The sequence below is a fragment of the Xenopus tropicalis genome, chromosome 1 (genome assembly GCF_000004195.4).
Source record: "Xenopus tropicalis strain Nigerian chromosome 1, UCB_Xtro_10.0, whole genome shotgun sequence".
Lineage (NCBI taxonomy): Eukaryota > Metazoa > Chordata > Amphibia > Anura > Pipidae > Xenopus > Xenopus tropicalis.
In genome coordinates, this window is record NC_030677.2 from 18,496,193 (window position 1) to 18,523,243 (window position 27,051).

The 27,051-nt window shown below is 44.2% G+C and overlaps 1 protein-coding gene across 1 annotated transcript in view; it reads left to right on the forward strand.

Annotated features, from left to right (window-relative positions):
- polr1a (polymerase (RNA) I polypeptide A) overlaps positions 1-27,051 on the forward strand; it is a 49,628-nt gene that overhangs the window by 12,821 nt on the left and 9,756 nt on the right. Inside the window, exons 15-28 of the mRNA XM_031895296.1 lie at positions 2,446-2,595; positions 2,787-2,970; positions 4,134-4,216; positions 4,337-4,495; positions 4,909-5,007; positions 5,846-5,998; positions 10,486-10,568; positions 10,719-10,884; positions 13,685-13,906; positions 14,289-14,503; positions 15,099-15,266; positions 19,409-19,544; positions 22,967-23,124; positions 23,547-23,670. Coding sequence (XP_031751156.1) covers positions 2,446-2,595; positions 2,787-2,970; positions 4,134-4,216; positions 4,337-4,495; positions 4,909-5,007; positions 5,846-5,998; positions 10,486-10,568; positions 10,719-10,884; positions 13,685-13,906; positions 14,289-14,503; positions 15,099-15,266; positions 19,409-19,544; positions 22,967-23,124; positions 23,547-23,670 — 2,100 coding nt within the window. The remainder of the gene's footprint in view (positions 1-2,445; positions 2,596-2,786; positions 2,971-4,133; positions 4,217-4,336; positions 4,496-4,908; positions 5,008-5,845; positions 5,999-10,485; positions 10,569-10,718; positions 10,885-13,684; positions 13,907-14,288; positions 14,504-15,098; positions 15,267-19,408; positions 19,545-22,966; positions 23,125-23,546; positions 23,671-27,051) is intronic.

Sequence of the window (27,051 nt, forward strand, 5' to 3'; positions counted from 1 at the left end):
AAAGTATCTCGGCCTGCCTGGCATTGTATATGGCGGCTGATCATTGGCCAAGCACCGCTGTCTCTGTATTTATTCTGAGTCAGTTGTGTAGCCGCGAGCTCTGCTTGGTTTTATAGAAGTTGAACAGAAGTTGGCTCATAGGAGAGATGCCAGAATTAACTATTGTTTGCACAGCGCTTCATTGCCAGCACATAAGTACAGAGTAAATATGGTCTATGTAACTAGCAAATAAACCTATCACATACAGTTGACACTATTCGAGATAAGCTGTTGGTATGAACATTGCTCTGTTTATGACAGTTCCCTGCCAAATGTCCATTAGTACCTACAATAACACATTGGGCCTGATTCGTTAAAGTACGAATCCGAATCACGAAATCCGATAGTTTCTGATGTTTGCAAAAGTCATGAAAATTCCGTTCGTCCGAATATGAAGATTTTGTACTTACGATCCGTAATTTTCACATTGAAACAATTGTTTGCAAATGGCGATCCGATTTCTGACTTTGAACCTTCAGTGCATGATTTTGGAAGCCTCCCATAGGGCCCAATGGCACTCTGCAGCTCCAACCCGGCCCAAGGAAAGTCTCCCATAGGGCTCAATGGCACTCTGCAGCTCCAACCCGGCCCAAGGAAAGTCTCCCATAGGGCTCAATGGCACTCTGCAGCTCCAACCCGGCCCAAGGAAAGTCTCCCATAGGGCTCAATGGCACTCTGCAGCTCCAACCCGGCCCAAGGAAAGTCTCCCATAGGGCTCAATGGCACTCTGCAAGCTCCAACCCGGCCCAAGGAAAGTCTCCCATAGGGCTCAATGGCACTCTGCAGCTCCAACCTGGCCCAAGGAAAGTCTCCCATAGGGCTCAATGGCACCCTACAGCTCCAACCCGGCCCAAGGAAAGTCTCCCATAGGGCTCAATGGCACTCTGCAGCTCCAACCCGGCCCAAGGAAAGTCTCCCATAGGGCTCAATGGCACTCTGCAGCTCCAACCCGGCCCAAGGAAAGTCTCCCATAGGGCTCAATGGCACCCTGCAGCTCCAACCCGGCCCAAGGAAAGTCTCCCATAGGGCTCAATGGCACTCTGCAGCTCCAACCTGGCCCAAGGAAAGTCTCCCATAGGGCTCAATGGCACTCTGCAGCTCCAACCCGGCCCAAGGAAAGTCTCCCATAGGGCTCAATGGCACCCTGCAGCTCCAACCCGGCCCAAGGAAAGTCTCCCGTAGGGCTCAATGGCACTCTGCAGCTCCAACCCGGCCCAAGGAAAGTCTCCCGTAGGGCTCAATGGCACTCTGCAGCTCCAACCCGGCCCAAGGAAAGTCTCCCATAGGGCTCAATGGCACTCTGCAGCTCCAACCCGGCCCAAGGAAAGTCTCCCATAGGGCTCAATGGCACTCTGCAGCTCCAACCCGGCCCAAGGAAAGTCTCCCATAGGGCTCAATGGCACTCTGCAGCTCCAACCCGGCCCAAGGAAAGTCTCCCATAGGGCTCAATGGCACTCTGCAGCTCCAACCCGGCCCAAGGAAAGTCTCCCATAGGGCTCAATGGCACTCTGCAGATCCAACCCGGCCCAAGGAAAGTCTCCCATAGGGCTCAATGGCACTCTGCAGCTCCAACCCGGCCCAAGGAAAGTCTCCCATAGGGCTCAATGGCACTCTGCAGCTCCAACCTGGCCCAAGGAAAGTCTCCCATAGGGCTCAATGGCACTCTGCAGCTCCAACCCGGCCCAAGGAAAGTCTCCCATAGGGCTCAATGGCACTCTGCAGCTCCAACCCGGCACAAGGAAAGTCAAGATACTCAAGCTTGAATGAATCCGAAAGTTTCCTACTCAGTGCAACAAATACGATTCTGTCGCACAAATTGTCACAAAGTACGAAAGTTTTGCAAATTAACAAAAATATTGCAGAAAATATGCAAAAGTTTTAAACTTTAGAAAAAATATGAATTATTTTTATTCGGACCTGTCGTACTTTAATGAATGTGCCCCATTCTATTGGCTTAAGGTGACCATACATACAAACGAGCAGATCTTCTCTCGATGTGCCCCCTTAGGTGGGTGTTAATGGGCTAATTCAACTGTTGGCCAAACAATTGAATTACAACCACGGGCATAGGTGGCGCCGGACCAAGGACCACATCAATGAGCTGATGCCATCCCCATTACGATGGAAAAATCAAACCTGTTCAATTGATATCTGGGCAATTTTAGACCAGTTAGTGATTGGGAAGGCCCTTTGGGGGCCCCATATACAGGCAGAAAAGCTGCCGAATCAGTCTAAAGGACTTCAGTAGCAGCTTACATCTGCCCGTGTATGGCCACCTTTAGAAGCTGCACTTTGTGCCTGGCCAGTGACATAATGCGCCTACCGCCTTAGTACTTAGTGAGTATTAATTAAAGTATATAGGATAGAAGATACCTAAGTCTTTATGCCTCTCTGTCTCGTCCCTAGGTTGTATCTACGTTACTAATCAACGTAATCCCTGAAAATCTGATTCCCCTCAACCTGACCGGAAAAGCCAAAATCAGCGGGAAAGCTTGGGTGAAGGAGCAGCCTCGGCCTATTCCGGGATTCTCGCCGGACTCCATGTGCGAGTCTCAGGTAGGTGGCCATAGTGTCACTAGAGCATGTACATGTACTGCTGACTGTGTGTCTGTCCCTTCTCCGTACTGCACAAAAGATAGCATATTTGTTGAGCCAATTATAATTGATGTATGAATTCCTTTTATTTCTATTATTGTTCATAAATGTCCAGTCCAAAAGGTTATTTTATGCACTTCTGGTATTTCCAGGTAATCATTAGAGACGGGGAATTGCTTTGTGGCGTCCTGGACAAAGCCCACTATGGGAGCTCTTCCTTCGGCTTGGTGCACTGCTGCTATGAGCTGTACGGAGGCGAGACCAGCGGCAAACTGCTGACTTGCTTGGCGAGGCTCTTCACTGCCTACCTCCAGCTCTACAGAGGGTTCACTCTGGGTAAGGATGGGCCCAAGCCTGCAGTGTTACTTAGCTACTGATCTCTTTCTCACTGGATAAGAAGCTAAAGAGTATTTCCACCATTCCTGAGAGATGTACCATATAGCACTTTATTTCAAGCTGAACAGAAACAACTGTCTTCCGTGGACACCTATGTTTAGGCCAGGGTTGAGCATCCAGAAAATCAAAGCTATAGAAACAGAGTAAATGACCTTTGTAACTATGCCATCGGTTACCCTTCCGGTGCCATAATAATGCCATAAGCTATTTCGCTGCATAGAAGCAGTGATAGTTACATAGTTCATTTCGGTTGAATAAAGTCCATCAAATTCAATCCCTCCAAAGGATTCCCAGTGCACGTATATACACATACTATGTACTCACATATATAAACTTTATATGCCACCATAGCCTTGAATATTATGTTTGTTCAAGAAATCAACCAAGCTACTCTTAATGGCATTAATAGAATCTTCCATCACAAGGGCATTTTACAACCTTACTGCCCTGACTATGATAATATACACTTTATGGGAGTCAACCAGTGAGGCATATTCTCCTTACTCTCACCCATTTAGAAGAGCAGTATTTTTTACCTGGAAATGTTCTGTGCAACTTATGATTCCAATTAGAACACTTATTCTCATTATACCTGTGCGGTGCCCTGACCTGTGATAGTTACAGGAATCTTAGGTTTTTGGACCTCATTTCCTTAATAAACACTCAGGTTGATGGCAGAGCATCCTTAGATAATTCTGTAATGGCAGCCGCAGAGCTTTATTTCTGCATTTCAATACCGACTAGTCAGGTGCACTTAACCGTAGTAGATCACTAAACGCTAGGCTGCTGGTTGCTCTGGGATACTGGGTTAGGGGGCAAACTTTAAGTGCTTTTGTGGTTAAAGCTGAGAGTATTCCTTCCCTTTAGGGAGCAAACATTCTTAGTCATTTTATTTGTTCGGTAAAACCCATGGCTCCCTGCATGTCTGGATTCAAAATGGGCATTTCAGGGACACAGAGGCCCAAACAGCCTCAGACCAGCCCAATAAATAGCGACTGTCTGTTTCCAGTCCAATAGTCAGATTGCCAGTCCAGCCCGGCTCCCCTGTCTGTTTCTCAATGACCGCCCCTAATATTACTTTCCCTTTTCCCTATTATTGGTAGGAGTTGAAGACATTCTTGTGCTACCCTATGCAGATGCCCAGAGACTGAATATTGTACAGCAATCATTGCATTGTGGTGGGAAGGTAAGACATTGCAGCTTCGCACACAGTGATGCTAAATTCCCTGTGTACAACGTTGTATTTGTATTTCATTCTATGTATACTTCCTGGAACGTTGGGTATTTTTCTATTTGCCCCTGCCAGGCTATCAGAGCGGCTTTCAACTTGTCGGAAGCGGCGTCAGACGAAGAAGCGCACGGGAAGTGGCAGGATGCCCATCTCAGCAAAGACCAGAGAGATTTCAACATGGTGGATCTGAAATTCAAGGAGGAAGTGAACCAGTTCAACAACGAAATCAATAAGGTCATTAGCGGAGGCTCATTTTATGGTGCCCTGAATAGGCAAATTAATTAGTCTGTTATTAAAGCTTTAACACTGAGTGATGCATTCTCTTCCTCATTAATGATCTATTAATTAGTTCTAGAAGTATTGCACCATATAAATAATTGCAACAAACTGAACTGCGTCCCAGTGATAATGCAGTGGTCAGTGGTCTGTTCATTGTTTGCAAATACATGGGCAACTTTTTTCTCAAATTAAAATCCGTTCTGTCTCCCAGTTGTCTTACCGTCATTAGGCTGTAAGGGTGGGGCCAAATAAATTATTAGAGTGGCCCATTTTGGTTAAGTGGTGTTAAGCAGTAGATCCTGTGGCTGTGGAGATGTTGCAGACAACCAGAAGTGGACTAATGGTTACCAACATGACATTTCCCATAGGTGTGCATGCCTTTCGGCCTCCATCGACCCTTCCCAGAGAACAACCTGCAGCTGATGGTTCAGTCAGGAGCCAAAGGATCCACTGTAAATACCATGCAGGTAACATTACAACTCATATGACACTTTATTTTCAGCGTGGGGCACATCGGCTCATACAAGACAATATTTCATAGGCATTCCAGTTCCATTCTACCTTCACCCACTGCCCTAGCCTGACATTGCCCCCCCCCCACTGCCCTAGCCTGACATTGCCCCCCCCCCCACTTCCCTAGCCTGACATTGCCCCCACTTCCCTAGCCTGACATTGCCCCCCCCACTACCCTAGCCTGACATTGCCCCCCCCACTTCCCTAGCCTGACATTGCCCCCCCCACTACCCTAGCCTGACACGCCCCCCCGTGCCCTAGCCTGACACGCCCCCCCGTGCCCTAACCTCACACGCCCCCCCGGTGCTCTAGCCTTACACGCCCCCCCCGGTGCTCTAGCCTCAACCCCCCCCCCCCCCCCCCCGGTGCTCTAGCCTTACACGCCCCCCCCCCGGTGCTCTAGCCTGACACATCCCCATTGCTTGAATTCTTACCTTTAGCAACTCAAGTAATAACATATCCTATACTACACGTCCCCCCCAGTGCCCTAGCCTGACACATCCCCATTGCTTGAATTCTTACCTTTAGCAATTCAAGTAATAACATATCCTACTTCAGCTTCCAGCACCTGTTAAACTATAGCTTCTAGCATCCCACTGAATATGGCAGAAATATGTAGGTGCTGAAGTTTAAGAACATAAGAAAAGCCATAGCCGGCCCATCTCTACTGACCTTTACTTTAGTTTCCTATAAATACTCTGCAAAAGTCATTCTGTCTAATGAATCACACTAAGATTTTCATTTAATTTATCTTAATTCATTTGTATTAATACATTTATTTTGCCCCTGCAGATTTCCTGTTTATTGGGCCAGATTGAGCTGGAGGGGCGGAGGCCCCCACTGATGCCTTCTGGGAGGTCATTACCTTGTTTCCAGCCATATGATTTTAGCCCACGATCTGGAGGATTTGTTACTGGCCGATTTCTTACTGGCATCAAACCTCCTGTAAGTATCTATACAGAATTAGCTTTGAAATCTAAGGGGGGAACTGGCAGCACTGAGGGCAGCTGCAAACATGGGGGAGAACAGGAGGCTCACTGAGCAACCACTGGCAGGGGCCGGTGTAGTGGGGGGGGGAGAAGGGACAGTGGAGGTTAATGAGGGAGACAAATTTGTAACAGTTAAGAGGGGCAGTAGGGGACACAAGGGTAGGGGGGCTGGTTCAAAGCTTGTACAAACCAACAGATTTGCCGCGTTAGGTGAAGATGCTGGGGAAGGCAGCTCTGAGCTGGCGTGTATGGAGCAGGCTGACTCTCAGAGCACCCTGGGAGCCGGCACCTCTAATACAGGTGGGGGGAGTAGTGCTAGGAAGGGAAGGCAGGTTATAGTTGTAGGGGATTCAATTATTAGAAAGGTGGATAGGGTAATTTGTCGCAAAGACCCTACATGCCGAACTGTGTGTTGCTTGCCTGGTGCTAGGGTTCGGCATGTGGTGGAACGAGTGGACAGATTGTTGGGAGGGGCTGGGGAAGACCCGGCGGTCTTGGTACACATAGGTACCAATGACAAAGTTAGAGGAGGGGGGGAAGTCCTCAAGAACGATTTTAAAAAGCTAGGTGCGAAGTTGAGGGCGAGGACTTCCAAGGTAATTTTCTCAGAGATATTACCTGTGCCACGAGCAACATTAAGAAGGCAGCGGGAGCTCAGGGAGATTAATGCGTGGCTGAGAGATTGGTGCAGGGAGGAGGGCTTTGGGTTTCTCCAGAACTGGGCTGATTTCTCAATCGGCTACAGGCTCTTTGCCAGGGAGGGGCTGCACCTCAATGATGATGGGGCAGCTGCTTTGGGGGAAAAGATGGCTAGAGGGTTGGAGGAGATTTTAAACTAGGAGTGGGGGGGGAGGGTGCAGCGGGAAATTCTGTGGTAGACAGGATAGATGAGGTAGTGGGCATAGTAAGGAAAATTGGGGGAGGAGACTTGCTTCGGGATACTGATAATGGCAGGGAGGCCCATAAGTTGTTTACACGTCATTCTCACGCCGGAACCAGTATTAAATGTATGTTTACCAATGCAAGGAGTCTGACTGGTAAAATGGGAGAGCTGGAGGTACTGGCGTTGGAGCGGAAATATGATGTGATTGGTGTTGCTGAAACTTGGTTGAATGAGTCTCATGACTGGGCTGTTAATATTGGGGGGTATACATTGTTTCGGAGGGACAGGGGCAATAGGAAAGGAGGAGGAGTGTGTCTGTTCATTAAGCACGACTTAAAAGCAAATATTAAGGAGGAAGTGATGGGGGGAACAGAGGGAGCTGAATCCTTATGGGTTGAGCTTCTCACAGATAGTAAAGAATCTACCAAGCTAATTGTAGGGGTATGCTATAGACCCCCTAATGTAAGCGAAGAGGAGGAGGCCCAGCTCCTGTTGCAAATAGAAAAGGCTGCTAGTTTGGGGCAAGTGATAATAATGGGGGATTTTAATTACCCTGATATTGACTGGGGCAATAGTACTGCCAGGACAGTAAATGGGAACAAGTTTATAAACTTGCTGCACGACAACTTTATGTCACAGGTTGTTGAGGAGCCAACCAGGAACCATGCTATACTAGATCTAGTGATCTCTAATGACCCAGAACGTATAGCAAATGTGCAAGTGGTTGAACCCCTGGGTAATAGTGACCATAATGTTATTTCATTTGATGTTTGGTGCAGGAAACAAATTTACACGGGGGCAACAAAGACAATGAATTTTAGGAAGGCAAATTTTAGCTCCTTAAGGGCAGCGCTTCAGGGCATAGATTGGGGCATTATGTTTTCTGATAAAAATACAGAGCAGAAATGGTTGTCATTTAAAATGATATTAAATCATTACTGTTCTCAATTTATTCCATTAATAAGAAAAAGTAGAAGTGTTAAGAATCACCCTATGTGGCTTATCTCTGAGGTAAAGAAGTTAATAGGGAAAAAAAGGAAAGCTTTTAAGAAATATAAGTCAGAGGGGACAGTAGCTGCGTTTAATGAATATAAACACTATAACAAGTGTTGTAAAACAGCAATCCGGAAGGCAAAGATAGAAAATGAGGAGCGCATCGCGGCCGAGGCCAAGACTAACCCCAAAAAGTTTTTTAAGTATATTAATAGTAAAAAGATGCAGGTTGAGGGTGTGGCCCCATTGAGTTATAATAACAATATGGTTACAGCGGATACAGAAAAGGCAGATGTGCTTAACCAGTTCTTTTCTTCTGTGTATACAGTAGAGGAGCCAGTGGGCCAAGTCTCACCCAATAGCTTCACTGTTGCCTCAGCTCCAACTACACAGTGGTTGGCACAGGATATGGTGCTTAAAGGGTTACACACGATAAATGTAAACAAGGCACCTGGGCCAGATGGAATACACCCTCGGGTACTGAGAGAGCTAGGGGCAGAATTGCAGTGGCCCTTGTTTCTGATATTCTCAGACTCTCTTTCATCAGGTATGGTACCTAGTGATTGGAAGAAGGCGAATGTCACTCCCATATTTAAAAAGGGAATAAGATCTCAGCCTGGCAATTATAGGCCTGTAAGTTTGACATCCGTGGTGGGCAAGTTATTTGAAGGCTTGTTAAGGGATCACATTCAAAATTATGTAGTGGAGAATGGCATTATGAGCAGTAATCAGCATGGCTTTATGAAGGACAGGTCATGTCAGACCAATTTAATTGCTTTTTATGATGAGGTAAGTAAGAAGCTGGACAGTGGGGATGCAGTAGATATAATCTATTTGGATTTTGCCAAAGCATTTGATACCGTTCCCCACAAACGACTGCTTTCTAAGCTAAGGTCTATTGGTCTTAGTGAAGTCGTTTGCACATGGATAGAAAACTGGCTACAGGATCGGGTACAGAGGGTGGTTGTTAATGGCACATTCTCTACTTGGAGTAAGGTTCTCAGTGGGGTCCCTCAGGGTTCTGTACTGGGTCCACTTTTGTTTAATTTGTTCATAAATGACTTAGGGGAGGGTATTATGAGTAATGTATCAGTGTTTGCAGATGACACAAAACTCTGCAGACCAGTCAATTCTATCCAGGATGTGACATCCCTGCAGCAGGATCTTGACCAACTGGCAATCTGGGCAGCTAAGTGGCAGATGAGATTTAATGTGGATAAATGTAAGGTCATGCACCTGGGATGTAAAAACATGCAAGCCCCGTATACCCTTAATGGGACTGCACTAGGCAAATCCATAATGGAGAAGGATCTTGGAGTCCTTGTAGATAATAAACTTGGCTGTAGCAAGCAATGCCAGGCAGCAGCTGCAAGGGCAAACAAGGTTCTGAGCTGTATTAAAAGGGGTATAGATTCACGGGAGGAGGGGGTTATTCTTCCCCTTTACAGAGCACTGGTAAGGCCCCATCTAGAATATGCTGTTCAGTTTTGGTCTCCAGTGCTCAAACGGGACATTATTGAGTTAGAGAGGGTCCAGAGAAGGGCAACTAAGCTGGTAAAGGGTATGGAAAGTCTCGGTTATGAAGAAAGACTGGCCAAGTTGGGTCTGTTTACACTGGAGAAGAGGCGCTTAAGAGGTGACATGATAACTATGTATAAATATATAAGGGGATCATATAATAACCTCTCTAATGTTTTATTTACCAGTAGGTCCTTCCAACGGACACGAGGGCACCCACTCCGTTTAGAAGAAGGGAGGTTCCATTTAAATATTCGGAAAGGATTTTTTACAGTGAGAGCTGTGAAGTTGTGGAATTCCCTCCCCGAATCAGTCGTACTGGCTGATACATTATATAGCTTTAAGAAGGGGCTGGATGGATTCTTAGCAAGTGAGGGAATACACGGTTATGGGAGATAGCTCTTAGTACAAGTTGATACAGGGACTGGTCCGATTGCCATCTTGGAGTCAGGAAGGAATTTTTTCCCCTCTGAGGCAAATTAGAGAGGCTTCAGATGGGGTTTTTTGCCTTCCTCTGGATCAACTTGTAGTTAGGCAGGTTAGGTATAGGCATTATGGTTGAACTTGATGGACGTATGTCTTTTTTCAACCCAACTTACTATGTTACTAAATGACTGACATGTGGTCTGTGTTCCTTATGGCAGGGCCGTTACCTGCCATGGAATTCTGCTTTATTCCCGCTCACCTTAAAATAAACTGTAGTATGGTGCAGACAGCGGTAATCTAAGGCAGTTTGCAATTGTTCTGTATTTTTTGTGCTGGGATTTATCTTATTTGGTTGCTAAATTGTTATTACCCTAGCAACCAGGTATAATTGCTGAAATCAGAAATTCTGAAGGTAAAGATATGCAGTAAAAATAAGTAGAATAACTAACTGCTGTATAACTAAGGGATACATTATGCTTAAAGAGTAACTTTAAATAAAAACTTCTGGAGTTATAATTAGTGCAACATCCCCTTTATACGAACTTATTGCCCTTGAACAGTGTTTAAGGTATTGTGGGTTCTCAGATTTAACCAATAGATATCAATTTGTCATTTCCTTGCAGGAGTTCTTCTTTCATTGCATGGCAGGGAGGGAAGGATTGGTGGACACGGCTGTGAAAACTAGTCGCTCGGGATATCTGCAGAGGTTGGCAAGGCTGCTTTATTGTGTATTTCTAGATAAGATCTAGAACCTAGATCTGACACTGTGAGAATGGAAGTAGCAGTTGCTCTATGTAGGCTAAGGCATGCTGGGAGTTGTAGTTGAATAGCATCTTGCCATGTTTCTGCCATGCAGGTGCATTATTAAACATCTGGAGGGTCTTGTGGTTCAGTATGACCTGACGGTGCGAGACAGCGATGGCAGTGTCATTCAGTTCCTGTACGGAGAGGACGGCCTCGATGTGCCCAAGACACAGTTTCTCCAGCCCAAGCAGTTTCCATTCATAGCAGAGAACTACGAGGTAAGAGGAATTCAGGGTTAAAACAAAAGGAGTATATATTAACATACTATGTGCTTTTGGGGCCATAATGTAAGCAGTACATCAGAATCATTGCAATCCTGTATATATGGCTGTGTAATATAGACACACGTCCATCAAATTTACAGAAATCCCTTATATGTTTATATACAGTGATCATATAACCACAATGTAAGCAGTACATCAGAATCATTGCAATCCTGTATATACAGCTGTGTAATATAGACACATGTCCATCAAATTTACAGAAATCCCTTATATGTTTATATACAGTGATCATATAACCACAATGTAAGCAGTACATCAGAATCATTGCAATCATGTATATATAGCTGTGTAATATAGACACACGTCCATCAAATTTACAGAAATCCCTTATATGTTTATATACAGTGATCATATAACCACAATGTAAGCAGTACATCATAATCATTGCAATCATGTATATATAGCTGTGTAATATAGACACACATCCATCAAATTTACAGAAATCCCTTATATGTTTATATACAGTGATCATATAACCCCTTAAATGAGAACCAGAGCCCTCTGGCTGCCCCAGGCCCCCTCCACTTATCTGTCAGTTAGATTATGGTATCGGGCGAGTAAAGCTTTCAGCTGTTGACATTGGGCAAACAGGATTCAATAAAATCACTGTCTACATCTTATAAAGTCTTATTTCATATATCCAGCTGTTCCCCAGAGAAATACATTTCTAGATACAAACAAGCAATATTGTGCCGTAACAGGAGTTTCCCAGGGCTGAGATTGCGGAAGCCATAGAGGCATAACCCTATGTAGAGCAATCTGTCCCTAGCAGGGACCCCAAGGGCTACATGGAAATATTGTATTGGCCAACCACATGGAACTAGAAGTTCCTAATGCTGAAGTCAATAAAAACTCACAGTAGTGCGGGACTCGCCATAGGGCATGGATCTGAATGTGTGCTTATTGCCAATTTGGCTCACAGCCCAGGCACGTGTGCACAAAGGTCAAACAACTTATCCTCTGCCACAGGGCAAATATAATAGAACAAGGAGCTAAATGCTGGCACAGTTATCCAGAGACACTGTACAGTCTGCAGCAGCAATAATACCCTGGGTACAATAATGTAGAAATACATGTGCTAGGGTTAGCATTATGCCATCCTCACCTATTTATGATGTCTTCAGAGGGAACTGAGCTGGGTTTAAGTTTAAAAAAAGACGAGGACTTCAGGTAAATACATCTCTGGAGAACAAGGATGAACGGTAAAGAGCAGATCTAAATCTGAAACATCGCCTGAAACCCTGAAACATGGCACACAGCCTAAGCACATATGTACACAAGTCAAAAAACAAATCCCCTGCCACTGGGCAAATATACTAGAACAAGAAGCTTAGGGCTAGCACAGTCATCCGGAGACACGGAAGCAGAACAGATGCCAGCTTTCTCGTGGTGATTGTGTATGATCTAATGCCACAGCTCAGACCCAAAGATGGAAAGCTTTTTTAACTGTATAACCCACAGCAACCAATGAGATGTTGGCTGTTATTATTCCATCTGCACTAGACCAATCAGAAGCAAACTAATTTGGTTCTTGCAGGTGACAAGTTTATACAGTAAATATTGGTTTAGATCATGTCATCCAGAATGCTCAGGACCTGGGGTTTTCCCGATAAGGGATCTTTCCATAATTTGGATCTTAAGATCTTATTACTGCTAAAAATCATTTAACCATTAAATAAACCCAATAGGGCTGTTCTGCCCCCAATAAGGGGTAATTATATCTTAGTTGGGATCAAGTACAGGTACTGTTTTATTATTACAGAGAAAAGGGAATCATTTAACCATGAAATAAACCCAATAGGGCTGTTCTGCCCCCAATAAGGGGTAATTATATCTTAGTTGGGATCAAGTACAGGTACTGTTTTATTATTACAGAGAAAAGGGAATCATTTAACCATTAAATAAACCCAATAGGGCTGTTCTGCCCCCAATAAGGGGTAATTATATCTTAGTTGGGATCAAGTACAGGTACTGTTTTATTATTACAGAGAAAAGGGAATCATTTAACCATTAAATAAACCCAATAGGACTGTTCTGCCCCAATAAGGGGTAATTATATCTTAGTTGGGATCAAGTACAGGTACTGTTTTATTATTACAGAGAAAAGGGAATCATTTAACCATTAAATAAACCCAATAGGGCTGTTCTGCCCCAATAAGGGGTAATTATATCTTAGTTGGGATCAAGTACAGGTACTGTTTTATTATTACAGAGAAAAGGGAATCATTTAACCATGAAATAAACCCAATAGGGCTGTTCTGCCCCCAATAAGGGGTAATTATATCTTAGTTGGGATCAAGTACAGGTACTGTTTTATTATTACAGAGAAAAGGGAATCATTTAACCATTAAATAAACCCAATAGGACTGTTCTGTCCCAATAAGGGGTAATTATATCTTAGTTGGGATCAAGTACAGGTACTGTTTTATTATTACAGAGAAAAGGGAATCATTTAACCATGAAATAAACCCAATAGGGCTGTTCTGCCCCCAATAAGGGGTAATTATATCTTAGTTGGGATCAAGTACAGGTACTGTTTTATTATTACTGAGAAAAGGAAAGGGAATCATTTAACCATTAAATAAACCCAATAGGGCTGTTCTGCCCCCAATAAGGGGTAATTATATCTTAGTTGGGATCAGGTACAGGTACTGTTTTATTATTACAGAGAAAAGGGAAATGTCTTTCTGGATAATGGATCCCATACCTGTGTAACCCTGTTTCCTCCCTGCAGGTTATCAAGCAGTCCAAGCACTTGGATGAAGTTCTATCCAGGGTGAACACAGAGCAAGCAGAGCAGCACAATCATGCCATCTATAGGTGGAAAGCAAGGCACCCCAACCTCTCCCAGCGAATCAGCCCCTTCCTGCTCTACTCTCAGAAGCAAATGGCAGCTGCAAAAGCATCGTGTCCTAATGAGCTGGATGAGAATGGCAGGGATCTCGCATCCAGAAAGGTAAACGCAGATCCGGCAGTTAAAGGGTAACTAGTTTCCTGATTTTGAATGGACCTTGAGGGACCAGGGAGCTGCAGATGGAGGGGCAAAGTACAAAAGAAGTTGCTCAAGACCAAATGAATTGGCGGTGTTTCAGCTTTATGTGACATTTCGATTGCTGCCACTTGGAGGCAAAATGGCTGAACAGATATCCATACTGCTGTCAGCATTTGGGCACTTGACTATTAGAAAGGTGTCACCATTAAAGGGCGAAGGGCTTTAGAGATCCCAACGTAGATACAATGTAGTTACATCTAACATGTAATAGACAGGAGGGTCAGTTGGCGAAGCCCTTATCTCTAGCGCAATAACGTTGCTTGACGCAGTCTCCTCCCTGCGGCAGGTATTGGAGAGCTGGTATGCGGCGAATGAGAAGACACGTAGCAAATACGTGAGAAGGTCGTCTACTCTCCCTGATCCCTGCCTGGCAGTGTGGCGCCCAGATCTCTACTTGGGATCCGTATCTGAGAACTTCCAGAGCAAAATGGCGCAGTATGGCTGTCTGTGGGAGGAGCAGAGGGACTCCAGCCAGGGGATGTCCTCGCTGACATTTGACAGGTACTTGGGAAAATCTGTGTATTTGATGGTTTTTGCCTTAGGGCGAAGATACACGGGGCAACTAGTCACCGCAATCTATCCGTCATAAATTATTATGTCTTCGCCCTAAAGGTCCCCATACACGGTAAGATCCGCTCGCTTGGCGAGATCGTCAAGCGAGCGGATCTTCCCCCGATATCCCCACCTACGGGTGGGCGATATCGGGGAGCTTGAAGTTAAAAAAAAAAAATAATAATCCGATCGTTTGGCCGATGCGGCCCCCGATCCGACTGAATCTTTTAACCTGCCCGATCTATATCTGGCCAATTTCAGGCCTACACGGGCAGATAAGCTGCCGAGTCGGTATCGGCAGCTTATATCAGCCCATGTATGGGGGCCTTTAGTCTTTATACAGGTCGGTAGATCTGTAGGGATTAAAGGGGCATTTAAGTGCAAAGTTTGCCCCATGCCTAGTAACTCATAGTAACCAATCTGCCATTAGATTCCAAAATAAAAGCAAATATCTGACTGGTTGCTAAGTGCTGCTTCAAACTGTGCACAATTGCTCCTTTGGTAAAGGAATATTGGTTGTTTTTTTTTTTTTTTGTGCATTTAGCTTAAAAACCTTGCTGCACCTAAAGTGGCAGAGAGCGCTGTGTGACCCCGGGGATGCGGTGGGGCTTCTGGCAGCTCAGAGCATCGGAGAGCCCTCCACACAGATGACGCTGAACACTTTCCACTTTGCTGGCAGAGGAGAAATGAACGTCACTCTGGGAATTCCTAGGTATGTGCGTTAGGGTACAGCAAGGAGATCTATTCATACTTTATTTTTATTATTGACATTTAATTACATAGTGCAGGCACATGTTAAGCAGCTCTGTATAGAGATTGGTCGCCAGGCTCTTCCGTCCCTACCCCAGTGCTGCTAAAGGTGGCCAAACATTATAAGATTTGCTCGTTTGGTAACATCACTGCATGAGCAGATATTTCCCCGAGGGCCAAACCATCCAGTTACAATGATAGAGACTGGAGCAATGGGAGCGAGGACCACATAAGGGACCAATATGGGCAGCTAGAATCAGCCCGTGTATGGGCACCTTAAGGCTGATGGCCCACAGAGTGAATTAGTTGCCCACGATAGATTTCTGATACCGCAGGCAACTAACTGCTCAGAAATCCCATTCCACCAGCAACAAAGGGAATCTCCGATGGAAAGGCATGTGCAGCGCTTCGGCTTTCTGAAGTCACACAAAGTTTACTTCTGCAGGCTGAGATTCTAGCTATCCATATTACAGAGCATTCTGTCACAGTGGCACAGATCCTATCTGATCCCCCCATTGTAAGCAGCAGTCCTGCCCTGCTTTATGGCTGAGATTCTAGCTATCTGTATAACAGAGCATTCTGTCACAGTGGCACAGATCCTATCTGATCCCCCCATTGTAAGCAGCAGTCCTGCCCTGCTTTATGGCTGAGATTCTAGCTATCTGTATAACAGAGCATTCTGTCACAGTGGCACAGATCCTATCTGATCCCCCCCATTGTAAGCAGCAGTCCTGCCCTGCTTTATGGCTGAGATTCTAGCTATCTGTATAACAGAGCATTCTGTCACAGTGGCACAGATCCTATCTGATCCCCCCATTGTAAGCAGCAGTCCTGCCCTGCTTTATGGCTGAGATTCTAGCTATCTGTATAACAGAGCATTCTGTCACAGTGGCACAGATCCTATCTGATCCCCCCCCATTGTAAGCAGCAGTCCTGCCCTGCTTTATGGCTGAGATTCTAGCTATCTGTATAACAGAGCATTCTGTCACAGTGGCACAGATCCTATCTGATCCCCATTGTAAGCAGCAGTCCTGCCCTGCTTTATGGCTGAGATTCTAGCTATCTGTAAAGATAGAGATCTGTAAAACATAAAGAAATCTAAACCACAGTAATATTAAAATAGATAAATTTATGAATATTAAATCTTAGAGATGTTTGAAAAGTGGGGGTGCAATTTAAAAAAGGAGATATTATAGGATAATAGTATTGAGCCAATTGAATATCAAGGGCTGTAAGTCTTTCTTTCCAGGTTCATATGAAAATGCTTACATGCGCCTCTGTAAATGATATGTTTTAGGCTAGAGTCAGAGTGAAAGGAAATTCACCTTTATAGTAAATTTGACCATATTACCGATGGACCCATTCTAAACAACTTTTAATTGGGTCTTCATTAATGATTTTGTATGGGTTTTGGAGTTATTAGGATTCATATTCTGAAGCCCTAGCAGCCCCATGTATGTAAATATGTCAAGAGCCACAAACATAAAAAAATAAAGACTAATTCTAGGAATCTGCGTCATTCTGGAATTTAATATTGAGGTGAACTACCCCCTTTTAACATTTACTTAAGGCGGTTATAGTAGTGGCCTGTGGGCAGCGCAGCAGGAAGCAATGAATGGCTCTGTATTTGCTAAAGATAACCAGTAGTTGTACTTGTCTTGTGGCAGATAATGGCAGAAGGTATGTTATTATACAAACCAGGTGTACTTGTTCCCAGCTCGGTTATGTTTGCTTTCCCTTATTGATTATAGCAGCCCAATGGTATAGATTTAAGCTGGGTTCTGCCCATTCTTTCATTTTCTTTAACGGTATCTTGTTTCTAGAGGTGGCCATTGGTTAATTAGTATATATCTGTAAAAGCCTTGGATAATGGTTGCCTCGTCATCAGGGAGGACTGAAAATTTTGATCGGGGGCCTTTGAAGGTGCCCAAACATTGTAACGTTAATGCTGAAAAGTCAAATTGGGGCAAAGAATTCCTTTGTTTTTACCTGCATATCTGACGATTCAGCTCTTAGCGTTAGTAGGGTGGAGGAATGATCTTTCCTGTGACCAGTGGCCTTATTCCATCTTATGGACCTGTTCAAGAGAGAAAGAAAAGCTAAAAGTATGTTTGTGGTGCTTTAAAGGGGAAATAAAAGGGGTCCCCTAACGAAGCTGCCTGTTTTGTATGAGTTGTGCAAGTGGCTCAGTAAGTCGCACTAGTTCAATCACAGCCAGGGTTTCCGTTTCCTCCCACACCCCCAAAAACACACAGGCAGGTTTATTGACTTCAGACTAAATTGACAATAGTGTGTGAATGCGATAGGGGCCTTAGATTGTAAGCTCCTTTGGGGCAGGGACTGATGTGAATGTTGACAGGGTCAAACTGGGCCGCCGGGACACCAGGAAAATACCCGGTGGGCCCCGGTGGCCCAGCCCGGACCCTAGTGCCGCTTCCTATGTCCTCCCCTGACGCGTTTCACATATGCGCATTCAGGGGAGGATGTCGGACAGGTAGGAGGTTAGTGGTGGGTTGCAGCGGGGGCCCCCTGCCTGGGACGCGGCCTGAGGAGGCACCTTGTGGGCCCTGCACCCCCCAGTCCGACCCTGAATGTTGAATACTCTCTCTAAAAGCACTAAAAAATTTGTTGGCGCTATATAAATAACTGAATAGTTAGGGCTGATAATTACAGCCCCCTATTTGCTCTAGAACAGTGCCTTTTGCCTTAGGCCTATTGCCCTACTTCATTTATTTCCACTAGAAAAACGTGCATATGGAGGATGGGGATATGTATGGAGGAGAGTCTGGGATTTCATTTTCAGTCTTTTGGCTATACTTGATGTGATTGGCTGAAGAAATTGTGTGAATTTCATAGTCAGGCCCAGACTGGCAATCTGTGGATTCTGGCACGTACCAGTGGGGCTACTGAAAGATGCCATAGTCAGTAACTATTTATTGGGCTGTTGTTGTTGTTGCTTATGGCAATGTGTAGAAACAAAACAATGGGGCTAGGGCGGAAATACTATAGCAAAGACAGAACTAAGCCAACAACATACCGTTGTCAAACAGATATAAAGGGCAAGCGCTTCTATGTGCCGCAGAGCTGAGATTGTATTGCAATGAGATCAGACGGGATTCTTTCTACCTGATGGAGATCCTCCTTCTCATCATGTCACAAAGAGAATCAATTAATGTGAAAGAGGGAAAAAAGTATTGTTGGCATGTGTTTTCTCTACTGTGTTTAAGTAGGATTAACATCATCAGTAAACAGGCGATTAATCCTTTTCTTTAGTAAAGGGAAACTCCATATGAAGTTAAAGGGAACCTATGCCGAACAAATAAATGCAGAATTGCTCTCCTGAGCATTTTTGCTATATATTATTTATTATTGTGTACAAAATTGCAGGGGTTTTTAGTTATCCTATATGTCTTTTTTAAGCCTTTGACATTCAGTCCAGCTGTCCCGGCTGGCTTATGTTGCTGATGCAGGAGGAGTCTCCAGACGCTTCTTTGCTCAGTTTGTTGCATTAGTAGCTTCTGGCACTCTGGGCAGACAGGGGAGCCCTTATTACAGGCCTGGACTGGGAGTCAAAATAGGCCCTGGCATTTCAAGTACACAGAGGCCCAAACAGCCCCCCAGCAGCCTAATAAATAGTGAGTGTCTGTGGCATCTTACAGCAGCCCCTCTGGGCCACCATTTTGTGCTGGTCTGTGTGCTCCCTCAGGCATCACATGACAGGAAGTAGTGTGGGAGCCAGACTGGGAGTCAAAATAGACCCTGGCATTACAAGTACACAGAGGCACAAACAGCCCCCCAGCAGCCCAATAAATAGTGAGTGAATACAGCATCTTACAGCAGCCCCTCTGGCATTTGCCACAATCCACAGATTGCCAGTCCAGGCCTGCCCTATTACAAATTTGCACTATATATCTGAATCATGAAAACTAAAAGAAAAACATTTTTAAATATAAGTCCAATTTTTCAATAAGTTGTTTGTGTGAGTCTATGTTTTTCTTAAACTACAACTCTCTGCACCTTGTTGTGTAAGTACAAATGAGTGAATGTACCTTTCCATACTGTATTATGACAGTACCCAGATGTGCTGTTTTCTCTCTGACCCAGGCTTCGGGAGATCCTGATGGTTGCAAGCGCCAACATAAAGACGCCCATGATGAGCGTGCCGGTTCTGAACACTAAGAAAGCTGTGAAGAAGGTGAAGCAACTGAAAAAGAAGCTAACGCGAGTGTGCCTGGCAGAGGTAAGCACATTATAGTCTATAGTGCAGCCATTAAATAGCTCGATTAAGCTTGAAGAAGCCCCTTCCTGAGCTGATGCAGGCCCCAGACTGGCAGTCAGCACAGGGAATGAGTGTCACATAAATCTCACTCTAATTGAAGGGTTAGTTCACCTTTAAAATGTTATAGAATTCCCTATTCTTTTAAATTGGTCTTAATTTTTGCATTACATACCTTCCTCTTAAGCCTATTTCCGGCTTTTAGATGGGGATCAGAAGCAAAAAAAAAACTATTGCTCTGTGAGCTACAATTTTTTATTTTAACAAGCATTTTTATTGAAAATGTTAACTTTTTTATGTTCTGTACAGTTGAGGCTGTATGGCTACTGTTAGCAAACAAATTAAATATTAGCATTAAAACGCAAACAAAATATATATAAATGATTCTATGCAATAGTTTGCCGTGCTGCAAGGAAAATGTTGGTTGGATATTGTTCATTTTTATTACTTACCTTTCCATATTCAAGCCTTCCCCTGTTTATCTTCCAGTCTCTCACTGAAACCCACTGCCTAGTTGCTAGGGTTAATTGAACCACAGCAACCAGACAGTTTCTGAAATATATCTGTAGAACTGAAATCGGCCAGATATCGATCGGGCAGGTTGAAAAATTTAGTCTGATTGGGGACCACATTTGCTCGTTGATGCGAACCCCGAATCGATATTACCGGCGTTCTAATTCCCTTGGGCCAAACGACCGAATTAGCCTGAATTCACCCGATATCATCCACAATATCGGGAGAAGATACGCTCGTTTGGCGAACTCGCCAGGCGAGTGGATCTTAGGCTGATGCCACACGTGGCGTTTTTACGCTGCCTATTTTCTCAGCCTAAAAAAGCCGCACAAGCCACACAGCCCCTGACTATGGCGTTTTTCAGCCTAGTACTGGTGACGTAGCAAATCCCGTTTCCATGGTGCTAATAGTGCGAAATAGTAAAAAACGCCGCGTATTTCCGCTAGGTCTGGCAGCTGCCTTTGCGTATACATAGGAATAGCTTGCTGTGCAAATACTGGCGTATTTCGGCAAACGCTTGAAAAATCCGTGCTAAGGCGTTTTCTAGCGTATTTACGCGTTGTGTGGTTTGCTTCGAGTCTTTTCAAGTTATTTCTATGGATGATGATATCGTGCGTTTTTCAGCCGCCGAGAGAATTAGAAAATACGCAGTGTAAAAACGCCACGTGTGGCATCAGCCTTAACGTTTATGGCCACCTTAGGTGATTAAAAAAACCACAAAAAATAAAATACGTAGACCATTGCAAATTGTCTCAGAATATCACTGCCTACATTGTACTAAAAGTTCATTTTAACTACTGCTTTAACCTTCAAGCCATGGCTGTTAGTGCAACCCAATGTGCCTGTTTTTCATTGACCGTTCCTTCTTGGTGGGGCTAAGTCTGGGCTATGGGAACTTTGGGTGACTTATCGCCAGTAGGGAAGCATTCAGGGGAGATTTGTAGTCCAGATATAGCTGTGGGCAACGCATCTCCCCATGTGCCATCTCTCTTAACGCAGATAAAATCTGCCTTATACACTCCCTGGACACCCAAAAAGCCCATTAATTGGTAAAAGCAGTCATTTTATTTTTAATTGCTGCCGTGTCAGTTCCTGTGTGTGCATCAAACCAGTAGCAGAGATGTCAATTTAAAGGGGAACTCCGGCTTACAAACCAAGTTAAAGAGCCCACACAACACAGAAACCCCCAATATCCCTATCCCTGTAATCTGTTCCTTCAAACAGTAGGAATAAATACCATTTTTATATGCTGAAATCCAGCTGCAAAACAGTTCTTCTCTTTCTGCATCATTGAAATCCTGGCAGGGGAGGAGGGACTAAAACATTGATGTTATAAATTGTAACAACTTCTCCACAGCTTACAGACAACATGCAGGAACTACATAACCCACAATGCATTGCACTGTGATGTACCTTTCCTTATTGACATCACAAGTCCGGGGAATTGTGGGATTGGGAGGATACATGCTGAAGGCAGGCCTAGGACAGGCGACTACTGTTACAGTTTATTTGAGTCACAAAGTAGTTAGCCAGATCAACAGGGGGCGGGGCTTAGGGAACTGTTCCAAACCTTATTATTACATTAAAATCATGAAAAGGCTGTGTATTTTGTAATTGATGTATAATGCAAGGAGTGAAGAGATTTTTCTCCCTTTCCCAAACCTCAAGCAAGTATGATAAATGAGCTAATGAAATGGGAAATAATGTATAGAGAGCTATTTAGTTAAGGCCATAGTGCTGCGGGTAGATAAGATAAGACCGCAAGTGTGTGACAGACAGTAAATAATCCATGTTCGCTAATATTGCCTGCAGTAATGAATGAAAAATCTTATCTGTGGCCGGGGAAGTTGAACGACTCACAGGGTGTTGTGATTAGCACGATCCCCTCAGGCACAATCATAAACATAATTAGAAGAGCTGCTGGCGGGAAGGATGGATCAGGAGGCGAGGCGCATAAGGGCGGCCATGATATATTTATATATATATATATATATATTTCATAATTTTCATAATCAGCAATTGGTTCACTGTTCCAGTGTGCCTTTGTAACCCCCACATTATCACATTTAGAAATAAAGGCTGGGCTACCTACAGCACCCCCTCCCCACCCCAGATATTGAAGTACAACTCTCATCCCCCCAATCAGTTATTTGTAATTCAGCAGCGTGGGGGGCAGTTGCAGGTTCCCCTCAACCCATCCTTCTTTTATAATGCTTTTATATACTTTATTTATAATTATTTACATTGTTGTTTTGCAGCTCTGCACCTTCAAATGTAAACTGTCATCTTGTTGTAATGGGTTAAATATCCTATAATTTGTAGCGACAGGTTTTGAACTCAAAATGGAAGATAAAAAAAAGCCTAACGGTATAAGCAAAGTCACAAAGTAAGTCTGTAATTTGGTTGCTGGGGTCAGTGACCCTCACAACCAAACAGAATTTTAAGTTCAAGTGTAGAAAAGCTAATTATCTGTTAATGTTCTAAAGGAAGTTGTCAGTAGAAAGAAAGAAGGCTGGGCTGATGTTCTTCTGGTTAGGAAAAACATAAGAAACCTCAGATACGTTTCTCTCATCTTTCCTATCCAGAAGAACATCTGCCCAGCCCTCTTCCTTTCTCTTGACCATCCTCAGCTTCATGTTCAGAAAGTGACCAGAAGGTGGCGCTGTTGTAACAAAATGCATTCAAATTATAACAGTACTTTAACCCTTAATATCTTTGAATTAAAAGAAAAAAAATGTAGATTGCAAAAGTGCTTATCAGTGTATTTTAAAAGGTTTACTTATCCTTTAATATTAGGGCTGCCCAACCTGCAGCTTTCCAGTTGCTGTTGGATGTTAGCCAAAGTCATTGCTGAGAGTTTGCTCTGCTTGCAGGTGATACACAAACTGGACGTGGAGGAGACGTTCCGTATCGAGGAGAAGTCACAGAAGTACCAAGTGTACAAGATCCGCTTCCATTTCCTACCCCACGAGTACTATCGGCAGGAGAAGCTCCTGCGGCCCGAGGGGGTCCTGCGCTTCATGGAAACAAGGTGCTGCCTGTTTTATTCTGTTGTCAGACAGGGCACAATCCCACAGGCAAAGCATTGTAGGGCCCTCGAAACACAAGGGAAATTCAACAAATATTGGCACCTACAACAAAGGGTGACGCTGCTCATATTCCAAAAAGTGCGTGGAAAATCCCTAATTAAGACGGTGCTCAGGCTATACACAGTATTCACAAACCTTTACTTTTGGCTCAAATAGAAACATAGAGCCCAAATAGAGCCGTAATTCAGCATAGAGTGACTCCATTCCTGTTCCTGTATGTTTGTGCCTCGGATACGGTGCTGCAGATATAAGGGAAACTCCCTGTGTTGGTATTGCTGGCCACGCGTGGGCAGGGTGCCTGTAACCTTTTAAGCCACTCATATGATTTTGGTGTTTCAACTTTCTTGATTTGCTTCTCCTTCAGGTTCTTCAAAATCATGTTTGATGCCATAAAAAGGAAAAGCTCCAAGCTTGCTTCTTTCCGCGAAGTGGGCACCCGAAGGGCCACTCAGAAGGACCATGGGGATGGGGAAGACCAAGGAAACCAGGTAAGCTCAATGCCTTGTCGGTGGCTTTCCAGACATGTCGCAAAAAGAGGGGAATCGGCAAATGTTTCCCATCCTATCTTGCTTTTGTTTGCAACAATGTTGGGGGGAATGACTGTAGCTCAGTACCGGGCAGGGGGCTGAGCTGAGTATCACTAAACAAGATAAAGGAGCAGAAAAAAGAAATGCTTGTACAGGTATGGGATCCTTTATCCGGAAACCTGTTATACAGAAAGCTCCGAATTACAGAAAGGCCATCTCCCATAGACTCCATTATAAGCAAATAATTCTAACTTCCTTTTTCTCTGTAATAATTAACCAATACCTTGTACTTGATTAAGATATAATTAATCCTTATTGGAGGCAGAACAGTCCTATTTGGTTTATTTAATGGTTAAATGATTCCCTTTTCTCTGTAATAATAAAACAGTACCTGTACTTGATCCCAACTAAGATATAATTACCCCTTATTGGGGGCAGAACAGCCCTATTGGGTTTATTTAATGGTTAAATGATTCCCTTTTCTCTGTAATAATAAAACAGTACCTGTACTTGATCCCAACTAAGATATAATTACCCCTTATTGGGGGCAGAACAGCCCTATTGGGTTTATTTCATGGTTAAATGATTCCTTTTTCTCTGTAATAATAAAACAGTACCTGTACTTGATCCCAACTAAGATATAATTACCCCTTATTGGGGGCAGAACAGCCCTATTGGGTTTATTTAATGGTTAAATGATTCCCTTTTCTCTGTAATAATAAAACAGTACCTGTACTTGATCCCAACTAAGATATAATTACCCCTTATTGGGGGCAGAACAGCCCTATTGGGTTTATTTCATGGTTAAATGATTCCTTTTTCTCTGTAATAATAAAACAGTGCCTGTACTTGATCCCAACTAAGATATAATTACCCCTTATTGGGGGCAGAACAGCCCTATTGGGTTTATTTAATGGTTAAATGATTCCCTTTTCTCTGTAATAATAAAACAGTACCTGTACTTGATCCCAACTAAGATATAATTACCCCTTATTGGGGGCAGAACAGTCCTATTGGGTTTATTTAATGGTTAAATGATTCCCTTTTCTCTGTAATAATAAAACAGTACCTGTACTTGATCCCAACTAAGATATAATTACCCCTTATTGGGGGCAGAACAGTCCTATTGGGTTTATTTAATGGTTAAATGATTCCCTTTTCTCTGTAATAATAAAACAGTACCTGTACTTGATCCCAACTAAGATATAATTACCCCTTATTGGGGGCAGAACAGCCCTATTGGGTTTATTTCATGGTTAAATGATTCCCTTTTCTCTGTAATAATAAAACAGTACCTGTACTTGATCCCAACTAAGTTATAATTACCCCTTATTGGAGGCAATACAGGCCTATTAAAAACAAATTAACTAACTTTGCCCAGTGGATAAACTATAAAAAGAAAAGGATAATTTTGCTTATATGTTCGTGAATTATTGAAATAAATCTATAAATGCAGCATTTTATAAATCTGATCCTTATTACTTATATCTATAGCATTAAAGAAAAATGACCATGTATTTTTAAAAGGAATCCTGGATTTAGGTTCACTTGTTTTTATTCCTGCCTTTTTTATTTGTCATGGATCATATGTTTTCCATTAGAGAAAAAAAAAATGTTCAGAACAATGAACTAATGTTATTAGAGAGAAACTAATAAAGTCTCTAATAATAAGGGATTTGGTTTGGGATCTTAGCATGTGTTTTGCATGACTGACGCAGAACAGAACTGAAATCATAGCGTCATGTGACTGTAAGGAAGGAGACTATTTTGTATGTACAGAGAAGGGTATTTCAGTTGAGCTGTAAGGTGCCATAGACAGTCACTATTTATTGGGCTGGGGGTGCTGTTTGTGCCTCTGGGTACTGGGAATGCCAGGGGGGCTGTAAGGTGCCACAGACAGTCACTATTTATTGGGCTGGGGGTGCTGTTTGTGCCTCTGGGTACTGGGAATGCCAGGGGGGCTGTAAGGTGCCACAGACAGTCACTTTTTATTGGGCTGGGGGGGCTGTTTGTGCCTCTGGGTACTGGGAATGCCAGGGGGGCTGTAAGGTGCCACAGACAGTCACTATTTATTGGGCTGGGGGGGGGCTGTTTGTGCCTCTGGGTACTGGGAATGCCAGGGGGGCTGTAAGGTGCCACAGACAGTCACTATTTATTGGGCTGGGGGGGGGCTGTTTGTGCCTCTGGGTACTGGGAATGCCAGGGGGGCTGTAAGGTGCCACAGACAGTCACTATTTATTGGGCTGGGGGGGGGGCTGTTTGTGCCTCTGGGTACTGGGAATGCCAGAGGGGCTGCTGTAAGGTGCCACAGACAGTCACTATTTATTGGGCTGGGGGGGGGGGGGGGCTGTTTGTGCCTCTGGGTACTGGGAATGCCAGGGGGGCTGTAAGGTGCCACAGACGGTCACTATTTATTGGGCTGGGGGGGGGGGGGCTGTTTGTGCCTCTGGGTACTGGGAATGCCAGAGGGGCTGCTGTAAGGTGCCACAGACAGTCACTATTTATTGGGCTGGGGGGGCTGTTTGTGCCTCTGGGTACTGGGAATGCCAGGGGGGCTGTAAGGTGCCACAGACAGTCACTATTTATTGGGCTGGGGGGGGCTGTTTGGGCCTCTGGGTACTGGGAATGCCAGGGGGGCTGTAAGGTGCCACAGACAGTAACTATTTATTGGGCTGGGGGGCTGTTTGGGCCTCTGGGTACTTGAAATGCCAGGGCCTATTTTGTATCCCAGTCTGGCTCCCACACTACTTCCTGTCATGTGATGCCTGAGGGAGCACACAGACCAGCACAAAATGGTGGCCCAGAGGGGCTGCTGTAAGGTGCCATAGACACTCACTATTTATTGGGCTGTTTGGGCCTCTGGGTACTTGGAATGCCAGGGCCTATTTTGACTCTCAGTTTAGACCTAGGGGGCCAGTTCAGTATTCAGCCAGTGGAACCGGGCAATATGGCAGCTCCTTCAGCATGCCCAAAAGCTGATGCCTGTACTGTTTTGTGTAATTAAGAGGAAGACAAACAGTGCTGAATAATAAATACGGCAGTGGTTTACCAGCCTCATTATTGACTATGTACATAAGTAAAGTGGATACAGAGAGGCGCGCTGAAGCATTTGCCTGTATTTGCTGTTCTGTGCCAAGTTGGACTCTGACACTAAAACCCATGCACATATCATATAAAATGGAACATTCACTAAAGAGCTTTAGTTTTTCTGCACTTCTAAGGTTTTATTCTTACCCAGTTTAAGGGGAGGTCCACTGACAAAAAGTATTTTGACAATAGGGACTTATTAGCAAAAACGGCTAGTTTTGCTAATGAATTTGGGGTTTACCTGATGTTGGGTCC